This window comes from Cherax quadricarinatus, chromosome 78 (genome assembly GCF_038502225.1).
Source record: "Cherax quadricarinatus isolate ZL_2023a chromosome 78, ASM3850222v1, whole genome shotgun sequence".
NCBI lineage: Eukaryota > Metazoa > Arthropoda > Malacostraca > Decapoda > Parastacidae > Cherax > Cherax quadricarinatus.
In genome coordinates this window covers 18,245,331-18,265,811 of record NC_091369.1, presented here as the reverse complement: position 1 = coordinate 18,265,811, position 20,481 = coordinate 18,245,331, and the positions used below count along the sequence as shown (strand labels likewise).

Genomic DNA, 20,481 nt, shown 5'->3' with positions numbered 1-20,481 from the left:
TACCTGAAGCACATTTCCAGGGTCAATGCCCCCACTGCCCAGTCCCAGACCAGGCCTACCACAGGATCAAGGACTTAACTAGGCTGGTACTGCTGGCTGCACAGTTCAATGTATAAATAACAGCAAGGCTAGTCTGGCTAGTCCCTTCACTAATGTTATCTTGATCATATTTAAAAAGCACATCAAGCCATAAAACCACTTGCCTCCACTCTGATCACCATGTTCACATTAACCTGTTGGATACATAAGTCCTTAGTATACAAAACCTCCTTTACTCCCTCCTCTTCAACTCTTCTTGGGATGACCCCTACCTCTTCACTCTTCCATAAGTATGTTGAGTATACTTGCCAAAGTGTATGGTAGAGTTGTTATTGAAAGAATTAAGAATAAGACGGAGAGTAGGATAGCAGATGAACAAGGAGGCTTTAGGAAAGGTAGGGGGTTTATAGACCAAGTGTTTGCAGTGAAACATATAGGTGAACAGTATTTAGATAAGGCTAAAGAGGTTTTTTGTGGCATTTATGGATTTGGAAAAAGCATATGACAGGGTGGATAGGGGGGCAATGTGGCAGATGTTGCAGTCGTGTGGTATAGGAGGAAAGTTACTGAAAGCAGTGAAGAGTTTTTACGAGGATAGCAAGGCTCAGGTTAGAGTGTGTAGGAAAGAGGGAGATCATTTCCCAGTAAAAGTAAGCCTTAGACAAGGATGTGTGATGTCACCGTGGTTGTTCAATATATTAATAGACGGGGTTGTGAGAAAAGTGAATGCGGGGGTCTTGGTAAGAGGTGTGGAGTGAAAAGATAAAGAACCAAATACAAAGTGGGAGTTGCCACAGTTGCTTTTTGCTGATGACACTGTGCTTTTGGGAGATTCTGAAGAGAAGTTGCAGAGGTTGGTGGAATAGTTTTAAAAATGCAGTATTAGAATGTGGGGCAGAAGTTTGTGGTTATAGGAGGGTGGGTGCAGGAGGAAACAGGAGTGATTGGTGGAATGATGAAGTAAAGGGTGTGATAAAAGAGAAAAAGTTACATTATGAGAGGTTTTTACAAACCAGAAGTGTTAAACAAACCATACCATGGGCGGGATTGAACCCGCGGTCAGAGTGTCTCAAAACTCCAGACCGTCACGTTAGCCACTGGACCAGCTAGCCACAATAAGACTCGTCCAACTAGGTATATACCTAGTTAGACGAATCTTTGTTTGCAATCGTGTCATTACGATTTTGTGAGTCAGAAGTGTTATAAGAAGAGTAGAGTATATGGAGAGTAAGAGAGTGGTGAGAGAGTGCAAAAGGAGAGCAGATGATAGTGGGAGAGGCACTGTCAAGAAATTTTAATGAAAATAAGAAAAAATTTTGGAGTGAGTTAAACAAGTTAAGAAAGCCTAGAGAATGAATGGATTTGTCAGTTAAAAACAGAGTAGGGGAGTTAGCAGATGGGGAGATGGAGGTTTTGGGTAGATAGTGAGAATATTTAGAGGAACTTTTAAATGTCGACGAAGAAAGGGAAGTGGTAATTTCATGCACTGGCCAGGGAGGTATACCATCTTTTAGGAGTGAAGACGAACAGGATGCGAGTGTGAGGGAGGTGCGTGAGGCATTACATAGAATGAAAGGGGGTAAAGCAGCTGGAACTGACAGGATCATAACAGAAATGTTAGAAGCAGGGGGGCATATAGTGTTGGAGTGGTTGATATTTTTGTTTAATAAATGTATGAAAGAGGGGAGGGTACCTAGGGATTGGCAGAGAGCATGTATAGTCAGTTTATATAAAGGGAAGGGGGACAAGAGAGATTGTAAAAATTATTGAGGAATAAGTTTACCGAGTCGTAGGTAGTAGGTTGGTAGACAGCAACCGCCCTGGGAGGTACTACCATCCTGCCAAGTGAGTGTAAAATGAAAGCCTATAATTGTTTTACATGATGGTAGGATTGCTGGTGTCCTTTTTTCTGTCTCATGAACATGCAAGATTTCAGGTATGTCTTGCTACTACACTTAGGTCACACTGCACATACATGTACAAGCACATATATACACACCCCTCTGGGTTTTTTCTATTTTCTTTCTAGTTCTTATTCTTGTTTATTTCCTCTTATCTCCATGGGGAAGTGGAACAGAATTCTTCCTTCGTAAGCCATGCGTGTTGTAAGAGGCGACTAAAATGCCGGGAGCAAGGGGCTAGTAACCTCTTCTCCTGTATATATTACTAAATGTAAAAGGAGAAACTTTCGTTTTTCCTTTTGGGCCACCCCGCCTCGGTGGGATACGGCTGGTGTGTTGAAAGAAGTTTACTGAGTATACCAGGAAAAGTGTACAGTAGGGTTATAATTGAAAGAATTAGTGGTAAGACAGAATGTAGGATTGCGGATGAGCAAGGTTTCAGAGTGGGTAGGGGATGTGTAGATCAAGTTTTTACATTGAAGCATATATGTGAACGGTATTTAGATAAAGGTAGGGAAGTTTTTATTGCATTTATGGATTTAGAAAAGGCATATGATAGAGTGGATAGGGGAGCAATGTGGCAGATGTTGCAAGTTGCAAACATAGATCTACGTTCACGTGTGTAGCGCTCTGACCTTGATTTTCCCCATTTGAAAGCACGTAAAAAAATTAGATCTACGTTCGGAGCCCTCCGCACATGGACATAGATCTATGTTTGGACAGTTTAACATTTTCAGGGCTTCCGATATACTAGTACAACTTACACACCATGGTTATTGACGTACTAGTACTCCTAAATTCTAGCGCCTTCAAATCTAGTGATAGAAAGCTGGTAGGCCTACATATGAAAGAATGGGTCTATGTGGTCAGTGCACAGTATAAAAAAAAATCCTGCAGCACACAGTGCGTAATAAGTAAAAACAAACTCCGACCGTATTTTTGGTTTAAAACAGCGACTTTGCAGTATATTTTCATATGGTATTTATGGTTGTATTTTAGTTTTCCTGGTCTCATTTTATAGAATGGAAGACATATTACAGAAATTGAGATGATTTTCATTGGTTTCATATTGAAAAGTACCTCGAAATTGAGCTCAAAGAAGCAGAAATATTTGATATTTACTAAAGTTCAAAAGTAAGCAAATCATGCCAAGCGTCCAATACACGTCAACTGGTGAGTCTAATATTCTTTCACAAGTGCACTGATATTATTTATACCATTTCTACACTAATGCAGTAGTCTGCATAACAGTAAATCTTTTATTTTTTGTGAGAATAAAAATTCAAAGTGGAAAACAAAAGAGATATAAGAGGGGCCAGGGGATGTGACTAATGAACAGAGAAAATGCTATTTTAGTGTCAGGAATGTCTGTCTTGTTTATTCTGGACCCTATTTGGAAATTGGCATCTTCTGAAATGTGTGTGAAATTGGCAAAATTGCCAATTTCTGACCACTTTATTGGATAGTTGGAATCAGTAACTGGGTGGTTTCTTGTACTCATTCTATAGACAAAACAGAGTTCTAGCAAAATAGATATGATTTTTGTCGACTTGTACACTGGAATTGGCCGAAATTGCCGATGCATAAACATTGTTGAGACTGCTAACTTCGTGAGAGCATAATTCCATAAGTTTTCCATCAAATTTCATACTTTTGGTGTCATTATGATTGGGAAAAGATTCTTTATCATTTCATAAGAAAAAATAATTTTTTTTTTTTTTCCAAAAAATTTTCGACCCTGATAACGAGTTTAGGAGAGGGCCTCTCAACCATGAAAGGGTTAAGGCTTAATTCTTATGGGAAATATTATTTCGGTTTTCAGCCATTTCGGTTTTAGGCTGAGCTTCTGGAACGGATTACGGCCGATAACCGAGCGTCCACTGTATTTTATTTATTCTAGAGTATATATCACGTTTCTATGTTATTTATTTATTTATTTATTAATTTTAACATGATACATAGAAGTACAAGGAAATACAGTGGTTAAGTGTAACATGCCAAAGCCCCTTGTATGTAGGGCATTATGAATAACAAAAAAGGCACAATACCGTGACTGGAACGATACACAAATAACCCGCACATAAAAGAGAGAAGCTTACGACGACGTTTCGGTCCGACTTGGACCATTGACAAAGTCACACTAACCAGAGGTGGAGCAGGATGGCTATATATAGACAGGAAGAGGTGGTGGTAGTAGTAGTAGTAGTAGTACAAGAATTGTATATAATACCGACAAGATGAAATTAAGACACATGCACAACACCCGGGCATCCCCATCGTAGACGTTTCGCCATCCAGTGGCTGGCTGGATGGCGAAACGTCTACGATGGGGATGCCCGGGTGTTGTGCATGTGTCTTAATTTCATCTTGTCGGTATTATATACAATTCTTGTACTACTACCACTACCACCACCTCTTCCTGCCTATATATAGCCGTCCTGCTCCACCTCTGATTAGTGTGACTTTGTCAATGGTCCAAGTCGGACCGAAACGTCGTCGTAAGCTTCTCTCTTTTATGTGCGGGTTATTTGTGTATAGGGCATTATGGGCAGGCTTAAAATTAACTAAAGATTAACTAAGCAATGATATGTTCAGTGGTAAGCATTGTTGTAAACAGTTAACAATTAAGCACAAATGAGTATTTCAAAGACAGGTCATATGGTCATTTACTGTGTTGCTGTGCATTCAGTAGAATGGAGTGTTCTGTTAGGTAATGTAATTAAAAATAACAAAGTTTGATTGGGTCACAGGTTAAACATTTATGAGATACAATTATTCAGTATTTATTTGGTTGTGGGTGAGTAAGTGATTTTTAAGAAGAGACTTGAATTTATAAACAGTGTTTTTTTTATATTCACGGGTAGTGAATTCCAGATTTTTGGGCCTTTTATGTGCATTGAGCTTTTGCATAGTGTGAGATGGACACAAGGAATATCAAAGGGTGATCTGTGCCTTGTGTTATGGTCATGTGTTCTGTTGAGGCTGGTAAGGAGACGTTTGAGGGGAGGGTTTATATCCGAGTTAAGTGTTCTATGAATGTAGTAGGTGCAGTAATAAGTATGGATGTTTTGTATGGTGAGTAGGTTTAGAGTTTTGAATATTGGTGGAGTGTGCTGCCTGTAGTGGGAATTTATCATCATTCTGACTGCAGCCTTTTGTTGGGTAATTAATGGTCTGAGATGGTTTATTGTTGTTGAGCTCCATGCACAAATTCCATAGGTGAGATAGGGGTAAATAAGTGAGTTGACTTATTATTTATTATGTCATATTAGATGAATTGTGATAGGTAAATAAGCCGTAGAGTGGATAGTGTCATATTAAAGTATTTTGTCTTGCCTCCCGAGAGCAGGAATTCTGCTGGAATGGATTAATGGCATTTCACTTAATTTAAATGAGGAAAATTGATTTGATATATGAGCAGATTGAGTTACGAGCTAGGTAATGGAGTGGATGAAACTCGTAAGTAGAGGTTCCACTGTACTTACTTAGTTATTATTATATTGAAAGCATATACTAATTCAGTAAAAAAATTTCTAATTAGTGATACAGGTGGGCCCCACTTTACAATTCTTCACTTTATGGTATTTTGTTATTGCAGTATTTTTCAGTTATATCCATTCATTTATTCAGACTTTCTATAATAAATATATATTCGCCATTCACTATAAGCTAAGGACGAAAATGTTTTAAGGTAAGTAATGTGTGTATTGTATTTGCTTTTTTTAAGCCTATCTCTATTGCTTACTTAATACAGTGGTACCTTGACTTACGAGTTTAACTCATTCCGTGACTGAGCTCGTAATTCAATTTGCTCGTATATCAAATAAATTTTCTTCAATGAAATTAACTAAAATGCCATTAATCCATTCCAGCCCCCAAAAAAACACCCCAGGGGCAGGAGAAAATACTTAAGTATAATGCTAATATCAACTCTGTGGCTTATTTATCTATCAAAATTGATCTAATATGATTTAATAAAACACTACAAGTAACACAGAAACATACTCTAAAATGAATAAAATACGCCACAAAATGGCGAGTGTCCAGGACCAGTATGAGCATATAAAATCATTACTGCTCCTTCCTATAATGTGTTCTTTGTTCCTGGGTAAGAGAAATTGGAGTTTTTGACAGGCTAACTGCACTAGATCACTAGTGCAGTGATATATGGTATGAATATCTTGGAAGAAAGTTATTGACTTATTTCATGAAGCCCATCATTTATTATTGAAGTAAATGCAATAATATTGACAGCTATCATAAAAAAATTGTTCTACAATTGGCTTGTGGAATATTGGAAATACAGTGGACCCTCGCATAACGCTATTAATCCGTTCCTGAGAGCTCAATGTTAGGTGAAATTATCATTAGGCGAATGAATTTTCCCCATAAGAAATAATGGAAATCAAATCAAACCGTTCCTGACACCCCAAAGTATGAGCAAAAAAAAATGTTTACCACATGAAATATTAATTTTAATACACACAAACTGAAGAAGACGTGCACAGTTACATGACACTTACCTTTATTGAAGATCTGGTGATGATTGATGGGATGGGAGGAGGGGAGAGTGTTGATGGTCTTAGTGTTTAGAAGGGGAATCCCCTTCCATTACGACTTGAGGTGTCAAGTCCTTTTCCGGGGTTACTTCCCTTCTTCTTTTAAGGCCACTAGGATCAGCTTCAGAGTCACTGGACTTCTGTCGCACAACATATCTATCCATAGAGGTCTGTACCTCTCGTTCCTTTATGACTTTCCTAAAGTGGTTCACAACACTCTCAGTGTACAGGTTGCCAACATGGCTTGCAACAGCTGTCCGAGGGTGATTTTCATCAAAAAAGGTTTGCACTTCAAGCCACTTTGCACAAATTTCCTTAATCTTTGAAGTAGGCAACTTCTTCAATTTCTCTCTTCCCTCCTCCGAAGTAGTTTCCTCAGGTGTTGCCTCTTGCTGTTGAAGTTGATCTAGCAGCTCATCAGTGGTTAGTTCTTCATTGTCCTCCTCCACCAACTCTTCCACATCCTCCCCACTAACCTCCAACCCCAAGGACTTCTCCAATGCCACAGTTGATTCCTCAACTGGCATACGCCTCTCAGGGTTAGCCTCAAATTCTTCAAAATCCCTTTTGTCTACACATTCTGGCCACAGTTTCTTCCAAGCAGAGTTCAAGGTTCTCTTAGTCACTCCCTCCCAAGCCTTACCTATAAGGTTTACACAATTGAGGATATTAAAGTGATCTCTCCAAAACTCTCTTAGAGTCAATTGAGTTTCTGAGGTCACTACAAAGCACCTTTCAAACAGAGCTTTTGTGTACAGTTTTTTGAAGTTTGAAATGACCTGCTGGTCCATGGGCTGCAGGAGAGTGGTATTAAGAGGCAAAAAACTTGACCTTAATGAAGCTCATGTCCCCACAAAGTCGCTCTGCCAAGTCTGTAGGATGACCAGTGGCATTGTCTAACACCAGGAGGCACTTAAGGTCTAATTTATTTTCAATTAGGTAATTTTTCACAGTGGGGGCAAATGCTTGGTGTAACCAGTCATAGAAAAAGTCCCTAGTGACCCATGCCTTACTGTTTGCCCTCCACAGCACACACAAATTAGCCTTGAGGATATTCTTTTGCCTGAATGCTCTGGGAGTTTCAGAGTGATTCACTAGTAAAGGCTTCACTTTGCAATCACCACTAGCATTGGCACACATTAACAGAGTAAGCCTGTCTTTCATAGGCTTATGTCCTGGGAGTGCCTTTTCCTCCTGAGTAATGTAGGTCCTGCTTGGCATTTTCTTCCAAAACAGGCCTGTTTTGTCACAATTAAACACTTGTTCAGGTTTCAGTCCTTCACTGTATGTACTCCTTGAATTCATGCACATATTTTTCAGCTGCTTTGTGGTCTGAACTGGCAGCCTCACCATGCCTTATCACACTATGTATGCCACTACGCTTCTTAAATCTCTCAAACCAACCTTTGCTGGCCTTAAATTCACTCACATCATCACTAGTTGCAGGCATTTTTCTAATTAAATCCTGATGCAACTTCCTAGCCTTTTCACTTATGATCGCTTGAGAGATGCTGTCTCCTGCTATCTGTTTTTCATTTATCCACACCAATAACAGTCTCTCAACATCTTCTATCACTTGTGATCTCTGTTTCGAAAACAAAGTTGCACCTTTGGCAAGAACAGCTTCCTTGATTGCCGTTTTCTTGGACACAATAGTAGCGATGGTTGATTGGGGTTTACTATACAACCTGGCCAGCTCGGAGATACGTACTCCACTTTCATACTTAGCATTGATCTCTTTCTTCATCTCCATAGTAATTCTCACCCTTATTCCTGTAGGGTTGGCACTAGAAGCTTTCTTGGGGCCCATGGTCACTTATTTTGCAGGTGAAATCACTAAAAATGTTGTAATAATACGAAATGTTCCGATTGTATGCTTGGATGTTACCGCGGAGGCTGGCTTGTAAACAATGCCACCGGTGGAACATGTGAAGCTGGCTCAGGCCGCACATAGATGCGTCTCGGACGAATCGCGTTGAACAAGTTTTTTAGCGCTATGTGAGGCAAAATTTTAGCGATAAAATGTAACGCTAGGCGGATTTAACGTTTTGTGATGCCAACATTAGGCGGGGGCCCACTGTATTCCAGATATTTTGGGATTTGTGTTGGAGTAAAGTGCAAGATATTTTGCAAATGTCAAAAACTAGGCAACTTTATTTTTTTGTAGAATAACTAAAGGTAATTACACGATTACCTCCAGTGAGAACATCGTAGTAGCATTGTTTTACAAGTACCAAGTCCCAAAACCACCTTTCGTTATGCTATTTAACCTTTTGACTGTTTTGGTTGTATATGTACGTTTTACGAGCCAGTGTTTCAGACGTATATATACCCAATAATTCTAGCGGCTTCAAATCAAATAGGAGAAGGCTGGTAGGCCCACATGTGAGAGAATGGGTCTGTGTCGTTAGTGTGCACCACATAAAAAAAATCCTGCAGCACGCAGTGCATAATGAGAAAAAACAACTGACCGTCCTTTAGGATTAAAACACCGACTTTGAGGTGTATTTTTGTATAGTATTTATCATTGTATTCCCGTTTTCATGGTCTCACGTGATAAAATGGAAAACATATTGCAAAAATATAGATGATTTTGACTAGTTTCACGATGAGAACAACCTTGAGAATGAGCTCAAAGTAGCGGAAATGTTTGATTTTTACCACTGTCCAAGAGTAAGCAAATCACACCACACGTCTAATATTCTTTCACTAGTGCACTGATGTTATTTATACCATTTTTGCAATAATGCAATAGTCTGCATAACAGTAAATCTTGTATTTTTTGTATGAATAAGAAATAAATATAGAAAGCAATAGTAATATAAGAGGGGCCTAGAGACGTGACTAATGAACAGAGGATATGTTATTTTAGTGCCAAGAATGTCTACATTGTTTATTCTGGACTCTGTTTTGAAATTGGCATCTTACTTAATTTGCGTGAAATTGGCCATATTGTCAATTTCTGACCACTTTATTGGGTAGTTCAGATCGGTAAATGGGTGGTTTCTTGTGCTCAATTGATAGAAAAAATAGAGTTCTAAAGAAATAACTGAGTTTGGTCAACTGGAACAATGGAATTGGCCAAAAACAGGGCTCAAAGTCGGCAAAATCGCCGCTCCGTATATGTCGCTGAGACCGCTAACTTTGCGGGAGCGTAATTCCGCGAGTTTTTGACCAAATTTTGTAATTTTGGTGTCATTACCATCGGGAAAAGATTCCCTATCATTTCATAAGATTTTTTTTTTTTTTTTTTTTTCAAAAAAATTTGCGACAGAGAATGACAGTTTCAGAAAGGGGCTTGTGACAGTCAAAGGGTTAAGCTGGGGTTCTTGCCAAATGTCATTTTCAGTAATTTTTTTTTTTTTTTCAGTAAATATTTTTTTTCCACTCATAACTTGGAGTTTGACTCGCAACTCAAAACAAAAAATTGACCGGGCGACAGCTCATAACTCGGAAAACTTTTAAGTTGGGGCACTTGAAAGTCAAGGTACCACTGTATATAATAGTGTAAACATGTTAACAGGCTTTTATATGCATTTGAAAATGAAAGTGAAAATGTTTCAATTTACAGCAATTTTTGCTTTACAGCAGTAGTGTGGAACCTAACCTGCTGTATATGTGGAACCTAACCTGCTGTATAAGCAGGACACTTCCGTGTATTAAATTCAAAGTTCAAAGTTTATTCTCTATAAAGATTACAATGTTGAATTTACAGAATTTGGTTGTTGTGTGGTTTACATGTAGTTAAATAATGATTACAGAGTGTACCACTAGAACGCCTAGCATGGCTAGGCATTTCGGGCAGACTTAGTTTAATTCTTTATTTTAAAATATTACAAATTATGAGGTAAGTTGGTATTATGGCTAAGTGACTAAATACTAGTTTGTGAGTTTAGCAATGTGAATGCTTTTGTTTTGGCACAGTACATAGTTTCAGTATTGGAGTATCATAGGATTCATTATTTTAAGACTGAGATTAATATTTCTGTTTATGGTCAAATGGGTGAGTGAGTGTAAGTGTGAACCACCAGGTGGTATTCGTGTAGTTAGTTGATGGGGTTTATCAGGGAGATAAGATGTTTTCTAATGGTAGTTTTGAAGGTGATGAATGTGTCTGCAGTTCTAGAGTTCTCAGGTAGGGTGTTCCAGATTTTAGGGCCTTTGACATACATTGAATTTTTGTAAAGGTTTAGTCAGACTTGGGGAATGTCGTAGAGATGTTTGTGTCTGGTGTTATGCCTGTGGGTTCTGTCACAACTATCAAGAAAGCATTTTAGGTCAAGGTTGATATTGGAGTTTAAGGTCCTGTAGATGTAGATTGCACAGTAGTAAGTGTGGATGTACTGAACAGGGAGTAAGTTTAGGTCTATGAAGAGTGGGGGGGTGTGTTGCCAGGGATGGGATTTAGTGATTATTCTTACTGCAGCTTTTTGTTGGGTTATTATTGGCTTTAGGTGTGTTGCTGCAGTTGATCCCCAAGCACAAATAGCATAGGTGAGGTATGGATAAATAAGTGAGTGGTATAGTGTGAGAAGGACAAGGATGAAGCTAGGTATACGAGTTGAAAGAATGATAGACAAGAACAGGGATATTATAGGATGAAATAATTGTTCAGCATAATAAATTGGTGTTAGGATCACATTAAGGAAAGGAAGTGATTTTTAAATAGTAATGAATTATGACTTATAAATTTGAGGGAATGGAGACAAATGGTTTTCAGAGTTTGACATGCTGTTTGAGTGTGAGCAAGGTAACATTAATAAAGGGGTTAAGGAAAACTGGTTAGCCTGATTTGATTCCTGGAGACAGTGCTTTCATTCTGAAGGAGGGACAAGGATGTTTCACTTCAGAGGTTCATTTAAAGTGTTATCTCCACACACTTCTGGCTAGACAGCTATTAAATGAGTGATGAAGTTGTTTCCCTATTTTGAATCACTGCACCATGTTGGGAGATAGTTTGTGAGTTAAATAAAAAACATCTACTCCCCAGGGTCTGTATAACCCGTGTAAATTTAGTGCTTCCCAATTATTATAATAATCACCACCCATTCTTCAGGTCTTGTATGACCCTGTGAATTTCGTGCTTCCCAACGATTATAACCACCTTCTATTCCTCGTGCACTGGATGACCCCTACCTGTTCAGTAAGAAATAATGCATGACATGGCATCATTGGTTGCTTCAGAATGTACTCTCCTGTTTCAGGTATGGGCTTTAAAGAAGATGCCATCATTCCTGCTGAAGACCATGTATATGAAGATTAAAAAGCCTTCTCAAAAGAAACACAGCTGAAAATTCTAAAAATTGAGGTGCAGATTTCCTAGTACAGTATTTACAGCTATATAGAAAATTATTTTATTTGGGTTCCTAACCCTTGCCCAGCATGCCATCCACAACAGTTGACTGATACCCAGGTACAGTGGAAACTAAGTTTTCATCTTTAACCCGTAAACGGTCCAAACGTATACAGGTACCATCCGACTTATGACCAAGCTTGGTTCCGACCAACTGGTTGTAAGTCAAAATGGACGTAAGTCGAACCCTTGAAAATTGCCGACATACTGGGTGAGGCATAATGTCTAACCTTTCCTATATAAGCTACCTACATAATACTGTAATGTAATATACAATCATTATTTCATTCTTTTTACCATAATTTACTTCTGTTGTTATATTTTAATTATTTATGTACTGTATATAATGTATACAGGTCTCCCTCAACATTCACGTTTTCAACTTTCACGGGCTTCACACATTCGCGAATTCCCAACCGCCAAATTCCCAGCCGCCAAATCATATTTAAGTTTCCCGCCACCTGCGAGTCCCTACTACCCTCCCTCCGACCCCCGCAACTGGCAGCCAGCCCTCCCACCACTCAATGTGGTGAGTGTTTTGTTTGTTCATTGTTTGCTATTAAACTACAGTATAAATAATGTAAACCCATTCATGACTGCATATTGGAATGGCTATTCGGACAGGTATTAGACGGTAACATCATGTGTTTACTCTTGAACACTGCAAAAAATTAAACATTTCTGCTTCAGCTAATAGTAACAATAGTAATAATAATAATAATAATAATAATAAATATGATATAATTGAAGAAGGAAATTGTACAAAAATACGAGGGAGTGGTTGACACATCGTCAGTGTGACTTTGTTTATGCTGGAGTGAACATTAGTCTCCCTGCTCTTCCAAACATTTCACAATAATTCATTGTGTTTGGTGCTTGTAGATTGAGTGTGACTGGAGTGGTAGAGGCAGTGATTGAGGCAATGGTATTTAATAACATACATGTTAATAATAATACATGTTATTAATAATATGTACTATTATTATTTATAACATATGTTATTAAATACATACATGTTAATAATAATACATGTTATTAATAATATATGTTATTAATAATAGTACATGTTATGTTATTAAATACCACTGCCTCAACCGCTGAATTATTGTGAAATGTTTGGAAGAGCAGGGAGACTAATGTTCACTCCAGCATAAACAAAGTCACACTGATGATGTGTCAACCACTCCCTCGTATTTTTGTACAATTTCCTTCTTCAATTATATCGTATTTATTATTATTATTATTATTATTATTATTATTATTATTATTATTATTATTATTATTACTATTGTTATTATTAGTAATAGCAGAAATGTTCGATTCTTTGCTGTGTTCAAGAGTAAACACATGATGTCACCGTCTAATACCTTTCCTAATAGCAATTCCAATATGCAGTCATGAATGGGTTTACATTATTTATTCTGTAGTTTAATAGCAAATAATGAACAAACAAAACACTCACCACACTGAGTGGTGGGAGGGCTGGCTGCCAGTTGCGGGGGTCGGAGGGAGGGTAGTAGGGACTCGCAGTGGTGGAGTCTGTGGTATTTAATAACATACATGTTATTAAATAACATACGTTATTAAAGCATAACATATATATATTTAGTACAATTTATGACGTTTTCATGTATTTTATGATTATTCATGGTTCAACAAGTTAAGGAAGCAGTATTGTAATATATTTCCCTACAATATATTGGGGCACCAAACATTTACGGTTTTTCAACATTCGCAAGGCTCTTGATTCCCTAACCCTCGCGAATGTTGAGGGAGACCTGTACATGGTAGCGATCTGTATTGTAAATTTTACATCGCATACAGTATCATATGTTGCTGTTATCTTTATGTATTGTCGACACAGTGGAATGGGAGAATACCACTGGTAGTGTCATCCTGCCAGTATGTAGTATAACCTATACCCTAAGTAAAGAGAAACAACTCTGGAACATATGTAATACGTATGTATCCAGGTGGGTGGTTGGCTGTCCGAATGTGGCTGTCTCTCTGTACAGTGGTCCCTCGTTTTTCGTAATTAATCCGTTCCTGGAGCCGTTACTATAAACGAAATTTACGATTTGCGAATCAATTTTCCCCATAAGAAATAATGTAAATACAATTAATCCGTTCCTGACACCCAGAAGTATTAAAACAAAAAAATTTTTTACATGAAATATACATATAGTACATAAACAATACAATGGGAAATGATGAATGAAACATTAACAGCATAACACTTACCTTTATTGGAGATTCTTCTTAGTGTATGGGAGACTGGAGGAGGAGATTGGATTGTTTACAGTTTGGAAGGGGAATCCCCTTCCAGCAACACCTCAGGTACCAATTGCTTCTCTGGGGTTGCTTCTCTTCTCTGTTTCTTAATGACACTAGGACCACCTTGAGAGTCACTCTAGTCCTGTCTCGCAAAGTAACTGTGGAGAGAGCTCTGTTTCTGGCATCTCTTTAACACTTCCCTAAAATGGCCCAAGACTTTGTCACTGTACATATTTCTCACCTTCTTTACCATAGGCTTGGCACTAGGAGCTTTCTTTGGAGCCATGGTAGCTTATTTAGTAATTGCAAGCACTAAAATGAGTGGAATATTATGAAATATTTCGTAGGAGCACTTGAGGGGACCTTCACTCACTGGTAAACAATGCCAGACTGGCTGGGTAGGGAGGCTGCCCCGGCTCACACCATGCGTACGCGTCCCGGACGAACTATTCGCAAGTCAACCTATGAAAAGCGAGTCCATGTTTAGACGAAAATACCCCTATGATTGGCGAAATTTACGATTGCCGAGAACTACGAAAAGCGAGGGACCACTGTATCTCTCTCTCTCACAGGTACACGTAAGTGAAGTTATTGTACATAGTATAAGTTACCTAGGATAACCCAAAATATCCAGACAAAGTGCTATACAGTGGATCTATGCTCCAGTGCCCTAAATTAATAATACTAATAATTATTATTATTATTATTACAATAATACATATGTACTAATATTAATAATAATAATATTGTTGAAGTATAATATAATAATCGTGTCTACTCATTACTTACCTTAAAATATCTGTAGTCTTAATGTAGAGTGAGAGGTGAGTAAACAAGAGAGAGAATGAGAGTGTAAAATGTTCATGAGTTATGTAAACAAACGTTGTTGTTGTTACCAGCCCGGACACGAATGGTTTTTGTTCACTCTGTTAGGCCAACCAGAAAAACATCTCATATTTGTTAATTTATATGTTTGTATGTTATGTAGCATGTTTATTATATAATTTTGAAAAAAAAATCATAGATGAATTAAGCAAAATGTCTATACGTATTAACGTTTTATACACATTTAATGCGCCTCAGTGATTATTATTGAATTATCATTATTAATATGGCATCTTCAAGACAAATTACACTCTTAATGAGTGGCTCTGAAACAGACAAGCAGACAGAAAGAGAGACACACAGAGGTAGATATAAAGACAGACACACAGGTAGACAGACACACACACACAGGTAGACAGAAAGACACACACACAGATATACAGGCAGACAGATACAGGTTTATGTGTAACAATGAACACAAATAGAGAGTTTGAGAGTAAGAGCCTTTCTTGCCACAATCTCCAGTGCAAGATTCAGACTTCATCTTAGGGGCCATGGTGAAATTTACTGTCCAGTTAGTACAGTTAATACAGTATGAATAACAAAAAAAAGGCACAATACCGTGACTGGAACGATACACAAATAACCCGCACATAGAAGAGAGGAGCTTACGACGACGTTTTGGTCTGACTTGGACCATTTACAAAGTCACAATAACAAGAAGTAGAGCAAGAAGGGGTATATATAGGCAGGAAGAGGTAGTGGTGGTGGTGGTAGTAGTAGTAGTAGTAGTAATAGTAGTAGTAGTAATGGTAGTAGTAGTAGTAGTAGGTGGTAGTAGTAGTAGTAGGTGGTAGTAGTAGTAGTAGTAGGTGGTAGTAGTAGTAGGTGGTAGTAGTAGTAGGTGGTAGTAGTAGTAGTAGTAGTAGTAGGTGGTAGTAGTAGTAGTAGTAGTAGGTGGTGGTAGTAGTAGTAGGTGGTAGTAGTAGTAGGTGGTAGTAGTAGTAGGTGGTAGTAGTAGTAGTAGGTGGTAGTAGTAGTAGTAGGTGGTGGTAGTAGTAGTAGGTGGTGGTAGTAGTAGTAGGTGGTGGTAGTAGTAGTAGTAGTAGTAGGTGGTGGTAGTAGTAGTAGGTGGTGGTAGTAGTAGTAGTGGCAGTGGTAGTAGTGGGGAATAAGGAGGACAAGCCAGTCAAATACAAAGAAAGGGGAGCACTGCAAGGGAGCTAGGTGCTCACAGAGGGAGAGCAAGTACACAGAGGTGGGGAAGAAGGGGAAGTGATGAAATAAATAGTGAAGGAACAGAAACACGAGATAGAAGAAAGACAACCCAGAGGAGAAAAAGGGAAAGAGGAAAGGGGAAGAGGGAGAAGAAAAAAGGAGGAATCAGGTTAAGTCACGGGTGTTCTGAAGTTTGGAGCAGTAAACATACAGCATCATACAGTATACAGCATGATGCTGCTGATAGGACAGGGTTACTCAAACTGATGCTGCCTGCATGACGCATTGCTGCCGCAAGTATTGTCAAATATTGTACAGCGGTGTGCATCAGCCGGCCCAGTCCAGCTGCTAGATGCACGGTTGGAAGTCGAGCAGGTCGTAAGTCTGATGGTAGGTGTATATACGTTCACTATCCCAGTGCCCCGAATATTTTGAAAAATAAAAAAATAATTTTTTTTATTGAGAAAAAGAGCACATTTTTATAAGTGTTATAGGATAAAAAAAAATTTAGGGTCAGTACTTACCGAGATATGAGGCCGCAAAGTTGGCACTTGGAGATCACCTGGCGGCAGCATGGAGTGCTGCCGCTTGCAGAAGTGTTTCTGATATATCTTTTTTTTTCCATTTTTCATATTATTTTGTATAATTTTTATGTTCTGATAATTACAATTTATAGTAGTTCTTGTCATTTCATAATTAATCTTTGTTCTGGCACTAGTACTAGGTACTGAAATTGTACTCACATTGTCACAAACACATTGACAGGTGGACATTTACACCTGCCTTGGTCATTTACTGTTGTCTTTGAATATATACAAAGTATTTATAGGTCCCAGCAATGTTTTGGATATGTGGAAGTATATAATAATGAGGAGGAGGAGAAGAAGAAGAAGAAGAATACGTAATAATAAAATAATAAGCTCCCTTGAAGCATGAAAAACAAAGTCCACCCCTGACAGTGACGTGATAAGATGAGATAACATTTGATAAGAGTTGACGTTTGATGAGCATTCACAAGGGTGCAGTGATAAGACTTGGTAAGAAAAGATTAGGGCCTGCTTTGTTTTTGCTGGTACACAAACATGTCTGTCTATCCATCTAGCTCTGTCTCAGAGAGCCACAAGACTGAGTCATCACGTTTACTTGCATCTTCAAGCAGAGTATAGCACTTTGTTTGGATATTTTGGGTTATCCTAGGTAATTTACACTATGTATACTTGTATTTGTGTACCTGTGAGACAGAGATAGACAGACAGATAGAAAGAGATATACAGAGACAGACATAAAGATAGACAAAGAGACAGATAGCGATAGAGACAGATAGACATAGATACAGACAGACAAATGGAGATAGAGCCAGGCCGCCAACAGCTGGCCAGCCAGCTAGCCAACCAGAATTGTTTCTCTTTACTTAGGGCATATGTTATAAGACATTCTGAAAGGGTGTTGCACAAATATTGCACATGGGTTATTATCGAGTTTTTTTTTATATTTCCTCGACCACTTGTGGGCACATCCACCTCAAAGCCACTAAACTTGGGGTCAAAATCACTTTCCTCTTAAAATGGGAGTGTTAATACTACACGACATCAGTGAATCCCAGGTGTTTGCTCTAGCTGGCGCTCATTTGAACTGGTGCTCCCACAAGGCACTAAGTGGTCCCAGATTTTTTTAATACCGTGCACACCGAGTGTTAGAACCCATTCTATGCTGACAAGGCATCTCGGGCCAATCGTGCCAAATTTGAAAGCAGGAAAAATAAAACGTATATATACGTTTGGGGCACCGGCGGTAAAAACGTATATATACGTTTGGACCGTTTACGGATTAATTCTTTCCAGAAAGTCTGACGAAAACTGAATTCAACGAAAACTGAAGCAGTATTTCCCATAAATAATGTAAATCCAATTAATCTGTTCCAGACACCCTAAAGTATTAACAACAAATACATTTTATAGAGAATAACTATAGTTTTACATACAGAAAATTAGAAATGAATATAAAGGACTAATGAAATGGAAACTTATTTGTATAGACACCCATGACATATCCAGTCCATAATATTCTGTATCTAATTTCATGTTATAAGAAAGCATATTTATCCAATATTTTACATTTTCTCTTTCATATAGTATTAAACAAATTATAATAAGTAGAAAAGAGCTCTAATGCAGTACATTACAGATGTGTTGGTGCAAGCAGCAGCTGAACTGTCTCAGAGATAGAGAGAGAAAGATGGGGTGGGATGAGGAAAGAGAAAGGCAGGATAGGGGTGGAAGGGTATTGGAAGGCAATGGTATGATAGTTTGAGTGTGGTGTGAGCTCTCTAGACAATACATGCATAAAATAAAACACAATAATAAACTTTGTGAAAAAAATATGTATTTAAAATCTGTTTTAATATTTGCAATAGTCATATATGCAGATCTTTGTTTATAAGAAATTTGTTCATTCTAATATGCCAGTGGCCTAAGTATGGGGCAGCAGCAGTGCTAAGGGGAGCCTGGGAAGGCTTCAAAACCCAAGATTCCATTAACCCACCTAAATCTTGCCAAATTAAAATAGTAATAATACTGCTGCTTCAGAACAAATCTCCAAACCTTTTCTCAACATTCCAGTTTGTCATCCCTGAAGTTTCCCAGTACAGAAATTCTGGGGCTGCCCGTTGTGAAGCATCATAAGTTGGGGCCCCACTGAGTGTCTTGTAATTGGATCTGCTTTCCCCTTAAATCAAAATTACCTCTCATTCCCAGGTGTTGAATAATTCATATAGGTTTAATGCTTTCCCATGAATATAATTGTTACCTCCTATTCAGTAGGCACTTCATGACCCCTTGTTCATTCTTTGCGTTGCTGTAGACCATCGCATGAACCCACAGCTATCTCACTTTTTTCTTTCCTTCTTTACCATCTTCACCACCTACCTCTCATCTTCCCTTCTGTATGATCACAAGAAATAACTAACACATATTACCAAGAATAACAGTTAACAGCATTGTTAATATTAAGGTTTTTTTTTTTTTTTTTTTTTTTTTTTTTAGTTTGTTGTATTCTGTGATTCAAACAGATTAAGCTTATGTTTTATTATAAGAATAATAATAATTTAGTATTGATGTTTATAAATCTTGAAAACACAATATTTGCTGAACTATTTTGACTGAAACTTGTGATTATTAGAGAGTGTATAATTTTTGTATTTGTTAAATGGGTATGTAATTTTTTGTTTGAAAGAACTTATTTCAATAAAGCATAATTTTGGTAATTGTTTATTTATCATTCAGTGGAAGTGCCCTGGTGTTTATGAAGGGTTCTTGATTCAAGTAATTGGTGTTTCCCTCTTATCAGGTCAAGCCTATTACATCCTATTTATTAGGACCTGTACAAACCTTATAGGTTTAGCTCTTTTAGTATCATAATTTCTTGCTCTACAAAGAAGGCACTAGCTTTCTCCTGCTAGATTTGAAGCTGCTAGAATTTTGGCGTATTAGTACGTCACCAGCACTGGCTCATACCGCATCTATATGGCACCGACAGTGGAAGGGTTAAGTAGGCCCAACCTTATTGGTTTCATTATGTGCCTGGTTAAGCTTTTTTTGGTTAAAAAACTTAACATTCATCAGCAAATCTAATATGACCTCATCAGTCCTCCATGCAAATATTAGCTCTCTTACCCAAAAGTGTGTAGAACGGGATCTCTGATTGCAGTCTACAGTGTTTTTCTGTGAGTTATACCAATCCGTGTAGAAAATTCTCTAGTAAATGGGGGTATCTCTCAGCCCTCTGAGAGACTTGGCCCTCACAAGGGCTAGTGGACTCTTCCTTCCTTGCGCAACAACTTTTGTGGAGAAAATTCTCCAGTAAAAGGGGGGGGGGTATCTTTCAGCCCCCCTTCAGCCTTCTGAGGGACTTAGCCTTCCTAGAAGGGCCTAGTGGACTCTTCCTTCCCCACAAACAGCTTTATTAGGACCACATGAGTATCAGGCATCTCCATGCTAGAATTTCTGATCAACTACACAATGAGGGTTAAATGAGAGGAATTACTCTTTTTTCCCCATGCAGGAAAATTGAAAGAAAACCTGTGCCCCACTTGGTCTACAAGTCTGGGACATTATGACTTCTAGTATACAGCTAAACAACAAGGAAACAACCTTCTTGTGTTATTCCTTGTTGCAAAGTGTAGCCAGGAAGGTATATAAAGCTGAACTCTGCATTTCTTTTGTGTTGACGATGAACTGGTGGGCGTTGGTCAGGGCTACAAGCTGGGTTGAATTCAAACATCAGTGTGTGAACACGTCACTTATTTCCTGCTGAG

At 38.3% G+C, this 20,481-nt stretch overlaps 1 protein-coding gene across 1 annotated transcript in view; it reads left to right on the top strand.

Moving 5' to 3' along the window:
• LOC128701486 (inactive hydroxysteroid dehydrogenase-like protein 1) overlaps positions 1-12,390 on the top strand; it is a 160,933-nt gene extending 148,543 nt beyond the window's left edge. The window contains exon 7 of the mRNA XM_070101752.1: positions 11,704-12,390. Coding sequence (XP_069957853.1) covers positions 11,704-11,790 — 87 coding nt within the window. The 3' untranslated portion in view covers positions 11,791-12,390. The remainder of the gene's footprint in view (positions 1-11,703) is intronic.
• Positions 12,391-20,481: the final 8,091 nt, after the last annotated feature.